General features: G+C 42.0%; 1 protein-coding gene across 4 annotated transcripts in view; it reads right to left on the bottom strand.

Moving 5' to 3' along the window:
- The window catches only part of bdnf (brain-derived neurotrophic factor), a 32,957-nt gene that overhangs the window by 13,438 nt on the left and 4,763 nt on the right, over positions 1–14,756 (bottom strand). Inside the window, exon 2 of one of the 4 annotated variants that reach the window (XM_086194329.1) lies at positions 6,611–6,697. In XM_086194329.1, the coding sequence (XP_086050455.1) occupies positions 6,611–6,616 (6 nt within the window). In that variant the 5' untranslated portion in view covers positions 6,617–6,697. Of the gene's footprint in view, positions 1–21; positions 362–628; positions 760–844; positions 1,163–6,610; positions 6,698–14,756 lie in introns of those variants that run through there. The other 3 variants (XM_086194334.1, XM_086194354.1, XM_086194351.1) reach the window with 3 other exon arrangements.

Below are 14,756 nucleotides of genomic sequence, written 5' to 3'. Positions count from 1 at the left end.
TCCCTCTGAATAAGCTCTTACCAAAAGTTGGAAAAAACAATCCCAGGTTTGGCAAAGGGGGGCTGGGAAAAGATAGGAGGAGAGTTGGCGTCCACTCTGCGTTTTAGTCCATGCACGACTCGGGTGCCTCTGTCCAACGTGCTGAAAGCATAACACAGCCAGGGTGACTATGAGGGGCCACGCAAATATCTATACACTTTTTGTTGAGTACCCACTTTCAACTCTACTGCTTCTACGCGTCTTGTCACGTGTATTTACCCCCCTCTTGCCAAACCAGTCTTGTTAATATTTCATCACATGTATTTCGGACATTTCCTTCCACAAAGCAGCACCTTTATCAAAAGAAGGGGGGAAAAAAAACAAAACGCCGGTTCAATCTCCGCCTGGGAGACAAAAAAAAAGCCTTCACTCTCACGCGAAATTACAACTCCATCGTTCTTAATGTCATGCTTATGACTAAGAGTCACAGTCAAGTGGCACATGTTGCTTTAAAAAACATGGGCACCGCACTCAAAAAGAACATGCATACATGCATAAAAGATAAAGGCAACAGCAGCCCTCAGAGTCAAGTCTGCAGCCTACATCACATCCACACGTTGCGCGCAGACACAATGTAATATTCCCTTACCTGCCTCACTGTGCCGGCATATCCTGAGCCGACAAATGTCACACAATCTTTTTCACACAAGCTTTGTCAACATCAGCCTCATCAGACATGGGTCTCGATACTGAGTTTCTCAAGTAGCCTCTGAGTCCAACCCTTCCAGCAATGCGTTGCCAGACGAAACAGCAAGCACGACTATTTACTGGTAATCATCCCTTCTATGCTGTGTCTTTTACTTACCATTTTCCCCTACGCTGTCCTGGAGATAGAAGTGTCTTAATATCCACTCACTCCAACAGATGCTGGTAGGTAATGTGTCTTGTTTGAAGTCATCATATGAGAACTTCTGCTGCGCTCAGTAGATCGCCCACCACTTCGCTGACTTATGAATCTAATAACCCTTTGCAATATCGCCGTGCTTAAACTCTCTTAGGCAAAACCTTGGTGGCTCAACAGGAAAGACAAATATCAACAAGCCTGGCTTGTCAGTAAAGCTGGCACATATACGTAACACCCTCGCCCGGACAACGCCATTAGGGGTCTTACGTGATTGAAATAAGCGACGGCGGTCCAAGTTTATGGGGATACTAGTTCCTGACAGATCGCTCCTTCACTGCCTCGCATCCTTAAATCCGCTCAGCAACAATGACAGAGACATAAAACTTCTGGGACGTATTCACGTGTTTGTCTTATAGACTCTTACTCCCTCTTTGGCTGGGGGCCACGGGCCTATTACGCATACGCACAACAAAGATTTTTCTAAGACGCAGACTGAACAGCAGCGGTTTTTAAAAACAAATACATTAATAGCGCCCCTATGCCTGCCTGTCAAGTTCTTCTGAAACTTGTTGCTGCTCAAACAATCACCCACCCCCCCTTCATCGCTCCATTTTGATATGCACCAAACATACTTACATGATTCTGCAGCGTATTTTTTTTTCTTTCGGAAATGCTAAAAGAAATTATAAAGTTAATCCACGTCCTCCAGAGGAGCAATAACTCGAGGAGAATCGAGCAGGGGGCTTTAAACCAGGTAGGAGACTTTTCGATCAGTAATATCTGCAAGTTCAAAGGCAAAATCTGTTTTCAGTAAAATTCCATCAGTTGCTCTGCCAACACTCCGCCATCTGATTGTTACGCAGTGACGAAGCGCTGCGCTTGCAAGTGAAGCCTCAAATGTACTAAGTAACATGAGTAATAGGTGATATTTGCCTGACTTTGCCAGCATGCAAAACTTTCATGAGTGTTTGTAGGGTAAGTGTCATTCTTGTGGTATAAATTACTTTTATTGTCACAGTTTGTGGAAATCACACTGCATGAGTGGTGCGTTATGAGGACCTGGAGGCGTCCAGAGGAGACAATAGCACCGAACTGACACATCAGTTGACTCCTTCAATAATAAAAAAGGGTGTTTTAGATTACTGGATACCAGTTAGACAACTTGTCCTTTACGTTGTTGTTGTTTTGTTTTTGTTTGTTTTTTTGGAAGGGGGGGGGGGACTAAAAACCTGCACTCATCCTCACGTTTATTTCTGACTGTAGCAGGAAAAAACAACAAGTTTGTGTTGTCAGAGGAACTTCTATCACACTTAAATACGTTATAGTGCTTCCTAAAGCTGTGGCCAACTGATTTTTTTTTTAATTTAATTTTTTTTTTTTTTTTTTTTTTTTTACAGTTTGCTTCCATACATTTCTGTCTCAAAGACACAAGATGGCATAATCTGATAAAATTAGAATCGAAAAAAATCATTTAAAATAGTGATAACGTGCCAGGTAAAAGATACAGCAGACAGGCAACAAGTGTTAGAGCAGAGAGCCACAGATAGCTTATTATCTCTTTTATACTTCATTTTTCTTTTCATAACACCAAACATGACGTCTTCTGCATAGATTCATCACATTAAGTGATGCACTTAAATACTAGCTGCAGGATGACACACTGTCATTCATAGCTGTGTTTACTGTAATTTCAGATGTCACACTCTGCATGGGCTAAATATGTGACCCATTTAGCCCAGTAATCTTTCCATTTTTCCTTCTACAATCTCAAATTGAAAGTTATGCGCTCCATACTGTAGATGTCATTTACTATTCTTATCCACTGGTTCAGGGTGGGAGGTTCTCTAAGTAGCCAGCATCTGGTTATTGCTTTTGTACTTGCTGCCATAAGGATTTTTAATAAGTATCTGTCCCTGTTATGCAAATCCTTTGATATATTTCCCAAATAAAATGAAAGACAAGAAAAGTCAATATCAAATCCCTAAATCCTCCTTGTTTTAGCTTGTACTTGAGTCCAGAAAGGTTGTAAGGCGGGGCAGGACCAAAAGATGTGAGTGTGATCTGCTATTAGTTGTCCACATTCTCTCCAACATTTGGTATGATGTCCAGTTTGTTTCGATTTTATTTTGGGAGTTATGAAAAACCTCACCAAGTTCTTCCAACAAAAGTTTCTCCAATACTGTGAATTTGTGGTCGACATCTGGTCGTATATCATAGGATACCAATCCTCTTGGGAGATTGCATTATCCAACTCTCTTTCCCATTTTTGTTTAATATGGTCCGTTGAGTGGTTCTTGATTGATGAGCTACTTAAATACAGATTCCCAATAATTCGTCGGGTGGACTCTGAGTTGTATGCTCTCACGAACATTTGTGTAACCCCAGACATAGACTGGAAGTCCATTAATTTCCCATCCTTTACGAATGAAGAATATGATGTAATTCCATACCTTATCCACCGTCTGTATTTTAAATCTAGGGATGCTGGTTGAAAATCTGGGTCATATGCCAGCCACCTCAGTATTTTTATTTCTTTTTGGATCTGAACTTTCTTCACAAAATCAAGCCACACATCCAATGAAAAACAGACCCACTGATTCTGGAAGTCAGGTAAATCCTTAATATCATAAGGGCAGCCCGGCAAAGATTGTACAGGTCTTCTTGATAAGCTTATTATCTTTGAACTCACTCCCTTCTAAACGTGGAGGTTTCACAGGGTTGCTACTCATTATGGGTTACTAATAAAAGGGAGTGACGTAAAGAGGAAGAGAGGTAACACATATCAGTTCAGTGTTGACAGCATGCTGAGGCTGAACAAGTCACTTCACTGGCTGGACATAATTAAATGATCAGGCTCTATGTGTCCCATCACCTCTCGGGCTCCTACCATCAACCTACTCTCAGTCCTTTCTGTTTCCTGACGTGGTAACTTGACTTGCTCCTACTTGTGATGTTGTTAACACTTCCTCTGCTCCCACAGCTCTTCGCAGACTCTGTTCCTGACTCATGCTTGTCCCTTTTTTTTTTCTCCCACTATTCATGCCCTCCCCCGCACCCTTAACCACAATATCTTATGGCTTAGTCCGAGGTCACAGATCAATCACTTTGTCCCCTGGGCTGCATGTGACTGCATGGCATTTTGCTACGTGGTCTGATGAGATACTCACTCTTGCAACTTGTAAGCATTTGAATGATGTGGAAAAGGGAGTGTAATTGAAATCTGCAGTCTACCGACAGACAGAGGGATAAATAAAGAGCTGAATGGGTAAGTAGTCGTTCAACACAACTCAAGTCAAATTTGATGGATATTATCGCCAAATAATTACAAAATTTACCTCGTGGCAAAACGAATAAAGCTGGTCCATTACCTTATCCAACATTTCCTCCATGAGCAAGTACCTAGTAATACTGATGTCAAAAAGAACTGTCAGAGCAGGTCTAGAGGCCGGGGGGGGGGGGGGGGGGGGGGGTCCTGCCTCAAACGTTTGCAGTGAAAGACAGAAATCAAGTATTTTGATGTCAATTTGAAGTATCACATAACAGAAGGATGATGGAAATGGCAAAAATAAAAATAAAAGGACTCCCTTGATTTCGCTGAAATATTTTTAGGGAAACTTGATGTGTTTTTTTGCCTACTCTAAGCTGTCACACAGCAAATTGCATTTTTTCGTTGACTGAAGGCTCTTCTTCTTCTTCTTCTTCTTCTACTGCTGTTTCCTGTGTCACCATCCTCTGGCATCACCTAGCCTATTCTACTTACTCCAAAAAATTGATGGAAACACATCTAATAAGTGTTTCCTGTTTTTTTCTGTGACATTTCCACAGTTTGCTTAAAATTCCATTGCCAATTAAAGGAAACACAATTAAAGACAGGCAGATGGACGGAGTCAGAGAAGACATATGAGTCTAAAGTGGCAGGCTCGTTACCACGTGTTGTTTCTACTTTGTGAAATTGCCTTTACTTCTAAAACAGCAGCAACCTGCCTTTAAGATGTGATCTTTCAATCCCACCCTTCCTGAGTAGTCCTGGCAGCTGACGACAACAAATGAATCCCAGCTCCACCCTCCCAAGTGACAACAGTACAAAATGAATCACCCAAAAAGTATTGTTAAAGCCATTTTACTACTACAATCATCATACATCCCTGTTTACGTCTGCTAATTACTTTTGGGCCCCGTCTGGTCTCAGGAATCATTACTAAAATGTCGAGAGCTGGCCTAAAATTTTGAGTCTATCAGCACTTTCCTCCCCCTTGCCGTAATGACATATTAAGCCAGGATGGTGTATCATTACTCTGTCACAATCTTTGTTCCATAAATATTGACAACAACAGCTCCACGTCATGTGTTACTAGTACCTGCTGTTATAAATAGCAGGCCCACTGATGGCAGGTTATCTCTGATCCCTGTACACCTCTTGTATCTCCAGGAAGTTGAGCTCCGGGACAAACAAACAACAAATACTCTGATTACACACCAACCACACTCAAACTACTCTACCCCCTACCTCGCAAATAGTTTATGAAGAAAAGAAAAAGAAAAGGAAAAAAAACTCAGATAGAATCATGAATAAAAACCTTATTTCCCTCCAAGATGCTTCATAATGAAGCGATCAAAATCATCCTGTCAGGCTGCTGACGATGCACTTCATGCCGTACAGCTGTCATTCTGTCGCGCAGCTTCAAAATAGTTCTACGGAGAGTGGAATTAATTATCAGGCCTGGCTGGTGACTCAGAGACCAGGTCTTCACAAAGTAATGCAGCCTGTAAATGATCGCCTTGCTGCCTGCCGCCATACTTCCCCCCGATGGCAAGTGCTGTATTTGTGCTAATTTTGCTGTTCTGTGCATAGTGTCAGGATGGATGGTATTTGGGTTGCCCCAGTGGCTCGGCGGGTGGAAATAGAACAGAATGAGGGATCCTATCATGCCTCTCCTTGCTTCCATCTTTGAGCTCCAAGTGACTATGTAAACTCTGTCTTTAGTGCCTCAGGGGAGAAATCTGGAGCTCTGGGTGTGACGTATAAGCACATTGATTTCCTAACTGACTAACCTCTGTCTGCTAGACAACTCAGAGTAGAGGATGCTGCTTGTCTACTGTTAGCTTTATGAGAGCCTGGCTAATCGGGACCCATCACTGGACTGATGCTGCCAAAGCAAGCACCAACCACTGAAGCCATGATCTGAAATGTACTTTAACTGTGCAGCTGAGCTTATGTGTGATTTTGTGTGTGTGTGTTCTTGTACTTGCTACATATTTAGGACAAGAATACGTATCTAACCAACAAAGTGAGGATATTTTTGTAAAGTGAGGACATTGTAGTCTGTCCTCACATCTTCAAAGGGCCATTTGAGGGTCAAGACTTGGTTTTAGGGTCGAGGTTAGAATCAGGTTCAGGTTAGGGGAAGGGTCAAGGTTAGGGTCTAGCAGTCAGTTGAGATGGTTAGGGTTAGGGTGAGGGGCTAGGGAATGTATTATGTCAATGAAAGTTCTCACAAAGAAATAAAAACCAGGATGTGTGTGTGTGCATGTGTGTGTGTGTGAGAGAGAGAGAGAGAGAGAAATGGTGCAAATTTGAATAGATGTATTTGCATCTTGTTGCTTAGCCAAAGGCATTATTGGCTCTCAGTGGTAGTGACCTGAAACTTTGCATGCACAGCAACTCTGCCAATGGTTACTTCTTTATAATCAGCCAAATATCGCACAGTGGAAGGATGAGACACTGACCTCCATAGTGGCACACACACGTAACACACGATGACAAAGATGTTCACGTTTTCATGATTCCATCCTTTCCTCCTGGCTTTCTGTCTGCTACAAAGAAACGAGCAGAAATAGAATATATTAGTCCTTCTTAAAATCTGAAATGTGATGGTTGTTTATGCCTTCAAGTGCCCATATAACAAATGACAACTGAAACAACTTGTGAAGTTACACAGAAGATTACATGCGATACACACTGACAGCGGTAATGTAGACTGAACAAGCTGTTGACCTTCCAGTTTCCACCACTTCTCACTGTAAATAGTTTCCTGAAAATCCAGTGCAAGTCAACCAAAAGAAAAGTCAGCAACCTGCAAAACTCATAGTACCGCAACTTATGGTTTACAACAAAATGTTTTTATATCAAAGCCTGATTTTCTGGCTAAAATTCCTGTGTGAGGACTATAATCTTTATCTGCTTAAGCACTTGTGGGTGGCCAGGAATGGAAGGGTCAAGAGTTTTAGCTCCTCTACTGGTTGTCTGATCGCAAAGTGTAGCTGCAGCCTGCAGAGGACTTGGAGGCCGGCAGTTCAAATCCATGGACCGACTGACGAAAGCTTTGTAGGGAGGTAACACTGCTCAGCCTCAACAGCAACTGTCAGAGTGATTTTTTTTTTTTTTTTTTAACAGAGTCACTAGAGTCCCAACTGTTGAGTAACAAACAGTGTGGCAGGATACTAGGCAACTCTGACGTGTGAACCTCCTCCTCACCTTCTCTGCTCAAATGACTGGTTATGATAAAGTACGTTAGTGATTACGCTCTAGTGAGAGCTGGAGCATATCCGGAGAAAGGAGTTACACTTCCCGTCTGTAAGACTAAACTGAGGGCTAAAAAAGTCCCGGGAAGAAATATTTTATGAATGAGGTCCAATGTGAATATTTGCCAGGTTAGTTTATATGAAAAATTGAAGGGATCCTCATCAGAATGTTGCTGTTTATATAAGAATTGACATAAGATAAAACATCACATTGTTTTTATGTAACCAGTGTCCCTCCGTCTGGCCGTCCCACATTTACATGATAGCCCTGGAAGGCCTAGAGGGAATCTATAAGAATTTGGAACAAATGACCACTGGGACTCAAGGATGACCTTAAAAAATGTTGGTGGTCAAGGTCACTGTCACTGAGGTCACTGACCTCACATGTACACAATATCTGTCCCATTATTGTTAACTAAAAGCTCTGGAATGCCTTGATGGAATTTTTTTCTTCAAATTTGGAGCTAACATCTGCTGGGACTTAAGGATGACCTCAAATGATTTTCGTGGTCTCTGATATGTAATTTATGGAGCCATACCACCGCAATGAGTACATCCAGTTATGGTAGAAACATAGACATGTCTACTATCAGTTGCTTGAGTATCCAAAACTTCTCCATCCATCCATCCATCCATTTTCTTCCACTTATCCTGTTAACTGTTAAGGGTGTTGGGGGGGCTGGATCCTATCCCAGCAGCTTTCGGGCAAGAGGCAGGGTTCACCCTGGACAGGTCACCAGTCCATCACAGGACCAACACATAGAGACAGACAACCATTCACACTCACAGCCACACCTACGGTCAATTTAGAGTATCAATCAGCCTCGTCCTCTCTTGATGTCTTTGGACTGTGGGAGGAAGCTGGAGTACCAGAGAGAACCCACACAGGAACAGGGAGAACATGGAGAGTCCACACAGAAAGATCCCTGCCCGAGCTGGGGCTTGAACCTGGAACCTTCTTGCTGTGAGGCGACAGTGCTGACCACTGCACCACTGTGTTGCCCCTGAAGCTTCTCATCAAGGAGAATTGTTTTTAACATTCACAACCAAATATGATATGTTACTATTTTTTTCTTCTTGAAGCCCGAGCAATAACAGCATTCATGGACAATCCACAAGAGGATGAAATTGCACTGAAAATAATCATTACTTTGTTGAGGAGTAAAAAACAAGCTGATATCTCCCTCCAAGCGCCCTCTTGTCTTGGAGATTGAAAGTACAGTTGACAAAGCAAGTCCCCATGACATCAATTTAGTTCTGCAACTTTTCACATAATTCAACTCAGTTTGCCTGACTGTCATGAAATCTATATTACACTTTCAGCTGAGAGTCTTCAAGGTTAAGAATTAATTCACTAACTTCAACATGGATGAGAAGTCCTCGAAGAAGAGACTTTGCCAATGTTTAACAAACTATATATCCTTAAAATGTGATTTCCATTGTATGTACATTAAAAATGTTAAGCTTCAACGTTTCTAAAACAGTGAACATCATGGTGCTTTTTTAAAATCTGTCCATGTAAATTTCCAAAATACTTCTACTGAGTAGACATCCTGAGTTTTCAAACAAATACAGTATTTCCCGCAAATGCTTCATTAGATTAAAGATATTACTTTTTTGGCAAATATGTGATTTTTCTTTTTGGCTTAAGGTTACAAAATTGATGCCACTAAATCTTATCTGTTCGCTATCATATAGAGTAAGAATCTAACAGAGAGTTAGCCTAGCCTAGCATAATAACAGGAAAATATCCATGCAGAAATTATCATCATCTTTATATTCCTGTATTTACACCTTAAATGAAGGTGATATAACCAGCAAACCTCACTCATAAACAGTGTCACATCTTAAGGTGATGTTCATATCTGAACTGCATGGCCCCAAGACCCCTGTCCCCCCCACCCCCTCCTGTATAATAAAGTCAAACAAGATTCCCCATTACAGTTGACAGACAGACAGTAGGCAGAAAGTTTAAAATAAAGGTCGTAAAGGGAATAAAAGCCTCGCAGTGAATGGTGAGGAATTGTTAAGGATAATACAAAGGAGTGGGATTTCTCGTGCATTTGTCTGCCAGTGATATCCCAGCCAAAGTTTCTCTATACATCAAAGAGCCGCCACAAATAAAAGCACACTTGTCAGGAGCGAACAAACTGCCTCCTTTGTGCCTTCTACCAGCCAAATTCAGGCACACAAAGCCTTTGGATGTACAACACTGCAAAGAAGACATACTATTCAGATGACATGCTTTGCTCTCTGGTGGTTTGCTGTGTGCTTTTGTCTACCCTGACCAGGACAGATATATAATATCACTGGATCAAAATCCTTTCAGGCCCCTTTACTCGCTGTTAAAGACTCCCGTTACACTCCCTCCCCCATACACTCCACAATTCTTTCTTTTCTTAAACAAAGTAAACTTGATGCAGCCAGATAACACAGCCCTCAGGCCTAATGCCCAAAAATGAGGCTCAGTTTCAATCAGTTTTTGTCTTTTTTTTTTCTTTTTTTTTTACAAACTGTGGTCAGACACGTTTCACCGTCGCCTCAGGTAATCTTTGTCTGTTACGGTTTAGCATTTCTTTGAACATCTGTCACCTGCATCATTTACGTGGCTGTAAAATAAATCACCTCAAAAGTTTCTCCATGCCAAGATTCAAATGGAGAAAAGGGGGTTATCTCACCCACCCACCCGCACACCCACACCCACACACACACTCTCTGACATGACTCAAAACTGTACATACATATGAGCATACACACACAAACTCACATTCCTGCACTTGTCATCTGAAGTGCATAAAATATGGAGTAAGACCTTACAACTATCTGCATGATTTTCAAATCTTCATATGGAAAATCAATAATTGATCAACTGATCTACTATCTAATTATAAAGATTTTTTAAGGTTAATCTGTCAAGAAAAAAAAATCAAACATTCACTTACTCTTGCTCATTAATGCGCTGGTTTGATGCGTTTGTATATGATCTGAATTCATCTGAATATCTCTGGAATATATATAAGTAAAAATAATAAACTGGAATAATTATGAAACATGCAATTGCAATTTTACTTCCTTTAAGACACCAGAGGGAATATTTTTAGGATCCACACATTTCTACAGATCATTAATCACCGAAATGCGACAACGTGTGCAATTCTCAGTTTATGAATTAAAGCAAGAATGTATTTACTTTATTAATGCCTCTTGAGGAAAAGAAGAAATTTGTGATTTAAGACGAAGCTGCTGCACTGTAATCGTTTTCAGTTTTTAGCTACCAACCGGAGCACGGTTATATTTCTGAATCTTTTTATTACAAATGTGTTTATCTAAGAAACTGAAGAACATCTCATTATTGTAACGGCTTTGATAATTAAACAGTGTTGAGCTCGGAGTGATCATGGGAGAAGGGAGCTCTTCCTAATTGTGAGGTGAATGAACACTTTCCTGTATCCCAGAGATCATCATCCAATTTTACTGGATTTTTATTGATATAATGTACTATTTTTGTCTGCCTTTTTTACACTTGAGACATACGTCAAGGCACACCTGAGCACACTAAGAGGCACAATGGCGTGAACACCGATTCACGCTCCCTTAAAGAGAGATTTCCTTGTGTTGAATAAAGCAAGTCTCTCTGCTCATGCAGTAACTCATCACAGGGTCATTTGCCTTTCACTGCAAATGAGTGTGGGTGTCTGACTAACTTGCAATTATAAACTGGATATTGTTTATTAATCAGTGGGGAGAGAGAGAGAGAGAGAGAGAGAGAGAGAGAGAGAGAGAGAGAGAGAGAGAGAGAGCTAGTATCAGTGTTTGTGTGTACAGCCCGAGTGACAGTATGTGTTTAAGAGGACAAAGACGGAAGGCTACATTTTCAGCCTTGTACATTCTGTTTCAGACGTATTGTGCGCCTGGAGCCATGGGTCTTGTTGATCAAACAGGCACTCCTGCCAGGAAGTGCAGTTTTCCTGTCATCTGTGTCAGTAGTGAAGTGCACCGCTCTCCATCTTTATGTGGGAGGAGACATGACGAGTTTTCCGGCGGATTTCTTAAAGTTCACATACTTTGTAAGGGTTGATTTTCAGCGGGATATTTTTTTACCTCTTCAAGGCAGGTGCATAGGTTTGCAGGTTTTTAAAATGAAAAGTAGGTAGGCAGGAGAAAATTTAATTAAGCTCTATCTGCAGAAATCCAGCCCACATGTATGGACTAGGAATTCCATGGAAACGTTATTTGAGGGGTGTGCATACCAGCATCACGCCACCATGAAAACCTGCGTGGCAATAGATGCAGCTTTGTGATTTTTTGACACTACTTTTTTTGATGTTTAAGTGTCCTCACCGCCATTGCATCCCAAATTACAAGGCGCAGTAAGAAAACTATTCCAGGCCTGTAGATGGAATCAAAATAAGTTCTAAAATGGGTGTTGTCTGATCCCGTGAGCACTTAGTACTACAACGATGTAGTAACGGCTACTGACAGGTTGAAACATAGGCACATAAACAAAACACATTGTGATTCGCTGAAGTCTGTCTGGGGAAGACCTTGGCAGTTTTCACAAGGTGTCTGAGGCCCGCAACACCCAAGAGTGCTACCAAGACTGTCCTGACAGAGGCAGCAATGTGCCACAAGACATCTCGTCTTCCAGAGAACCATGAGAAGAAGAAGACAGCATTCGCTTAAGCAAATTTGTTTAAGGAAAAACGATGGATGAGGATATATTTTGATTCCAATAATTAAGCTCGCCTCATCAATTTTTTTTACTCAAAAAGCTGTCAGAAAGAGGCGAAAAGCGCAAATGTACCCATGACGATGATGTTCCCTACGGAAGCTGGCAAGTACAAACAAGCTGGTGGGGGAGGGGCATCAAAGCTGGAAAATAGGACAGTGGCGTGACGTACTGATCCCCGGCTGCTACTGGTAGTGGTGGGCAGATTGAGGGGTTTTGTTTTTGTAAAGGTTCTGACAACTATTGCAACATGTGTAGGATGTCTATGAAAAAAGTTGACAACTTTTGCAATGTATGCTAGCCAAGTGGTTAGCGGACAACTTGTCATCACACCTATTCAATGTCCGCGCAAGAAGACGGGCAAATGTTGAAAGTCACCAGTGCATGGAGATGCTAATATACACAGGCTTCCTCATCAGAAACATTGAGTTGCCCCTCAGTGCATATGAAGAAATTGTTCTTCCATAGAGGAATGACAAGGAGATGAAGTCCAAATATATCACTGATCTGGCGTGTGGAAGGTTTAATACAGAGCTACTGTCTACTATCTGTTCACATATCCTAGTGTTTAGACAGGAGACATGACTGTTCTTGTGTCATCCCATGTGTATGAGAGAGGGAGTGTGTCTGTGCATGAGTCACTCACTATTCCTGCAATGACCATTTGCACTGTGCTGAGCTCTGTAAATAGACTTAAATACATACAGAACACATCTTAAAATACATGTATTTAAAACAATGCTGCAGTGTTAAGATAGTTCTCATACGTTCCATGCTAACTCCTCTTCAGATCTCTTTGCATTGTCTCAGCTCTTTATTCTCAATGTACTCGAGCACACAACTAAATGTAAAAGGAACTTCGCTGCGTATAATTCTAAATGCTGGTTGTGTGTGTGTGTGCACGTTTCACAATTATCTCAACAACTGCTCATCTGATCAGTGTCAAACCTGTTGTGTGCCTGACTGGTGCATAAAGGAAGAGCAGTGCAGAGTTTGAAGTCTGAGGTCTAATGGGGTCTGAGGATCAAGGATCTGAGTTGACAGTCGGAGATGAGCATCAGAGATTGTCATGGAGGATTTGTGACATCACACAAGCTATGGCCACACCTCTAAAACAACCAGCACTGCAATGGTGCGAATAAATTGGGAGGAAATGGTTATTTTTTTATTGCTTTGACTGTTGAGCCAGGCAAAACATACAAGGTGCAAGTAAATTCAAGGATGACCTTAAAAAATGTTGGTAGTCAAAGGTCAAGGTCACTGTCACTGAGGTCACTGACCTCACATGTACTCAATATCTGTCCCATTCTTGTTAACTAAAAGCTCTGGAATGCCTTGAGGGATTTTTTTTTTTTTTCAAATTTGGAGCTAACATCTGCTGGGACTTAAGGATGACCTCAAATGATTTTCGTGGTCAAAGTCACTCTGACATGGAGCCATACCACCGCAATGAGTACATCCAGTTATGGTAGAAACATAGACATGTCTACTATCAGTTGCTTGAGTATCCGAAGCTTCTCTATCCATCCATCCATTTTCTTCCACTTATCCTGTTAACTGTTAAGGGTGTTGGGGGGGCTGGAGCCTATCCCAGCGACTTTTGGTGAGAGGCGGGGTTCACCCTGGACAGGTCACCAGTCCATCACAGGACCAACATAGAGACAGACAACCATTCACACTCACAGTCACACCTACAGTCAATTTAGAGTATCAATCAGCCTCATCCCCTCTTGATGTCTTTGGACTGTGGGAGGAAGCTGGAGTACCAGAGAGAACCCACACAGGAACAGGGAGAACATGCAGACTCCCCACAGAAAGATCCTGTGCTGGAACCGGGGGTTCAACCGCAAACTTCTTGCTGTGAGGCCACAGTGCGAACCACTGCACCACTGTGCTGCCTCTCTCAATGTCATTCATCTGTATTTTGTTTTTTGCAAAACATAACCACAAAGTGGTGCTCTACATGCTAAGAGCATATGTAGTGACTTTTGATTTTAGCTTTTTTTTAAAAAGAAAAAAAGCGACATGATATTTCTTAGGAGGTGGTACGGTGGTGCAGTGGTTAGCACTGTTGCCTCACAGCAAGAGGGCTCAGAGTTTACATGTTCTCCCTGTGCCTGTGTGGGTTCTCTCCAGGTACTCCAGCTTCCTCGCACAGTCCAAAGTCTAGTGGTCAGCACTGTCACCTCACAGGTTCCGGGGTTCGAGTCCCGGCTCCAGCACGGGATCTTTCTGTGTGGAGTCTCCATGTTCTCCCTGTTCCTGTGCGGGTTCTCTCTGGTACTCCAGCTTCCTCCCACAGTCCAAAGACATCAAGAGAGGACGAGGCTGATTGATACTCTAAATTGACCGTAGGTGTGACTGTGAGTGTGAATGGTTGTCTGTCTCTATGTGTTGGTCCTGTGATGGACTGGTGACCTGTCCAGGGTGAACCCTGCTGGGATAGGCTCCAGCCCCCCCGTGACCCTCAAAAGGATAAGCGGAAGAAAATGGATGGATGGATATTTCTTAAGTGCTTGTCCAGACCATTAACAAAACCAGAAAACGAAATAGCAAGTAGGTGCAAGTTCAGAGTTCCTTCAGTGCAACACAACTACAACACAACAAAAAAAGTGTCCGTCA

The sequence above is a fragment of the Aulostomus chinensis genome, chromosome 2 (assembly GCF_037954235.1).
Source record: "Aulostomus chinensis isolate RoL2024-O1b breed Wild chromosome 2, RoL_Achi_v1.0, whole genome shotgun sequence".
Lineage (NCBI taxonomy): Eukaryota > Metazoa > Chordata > Actinopteri > Syngnathiformes > Aulostomidae > Aulostomus > Aulostomus chinensis.
Note: the sequence above shows the minus strand (reverse complement) of the source record. Positions and strands in the feature narration are given on the sequence as shown.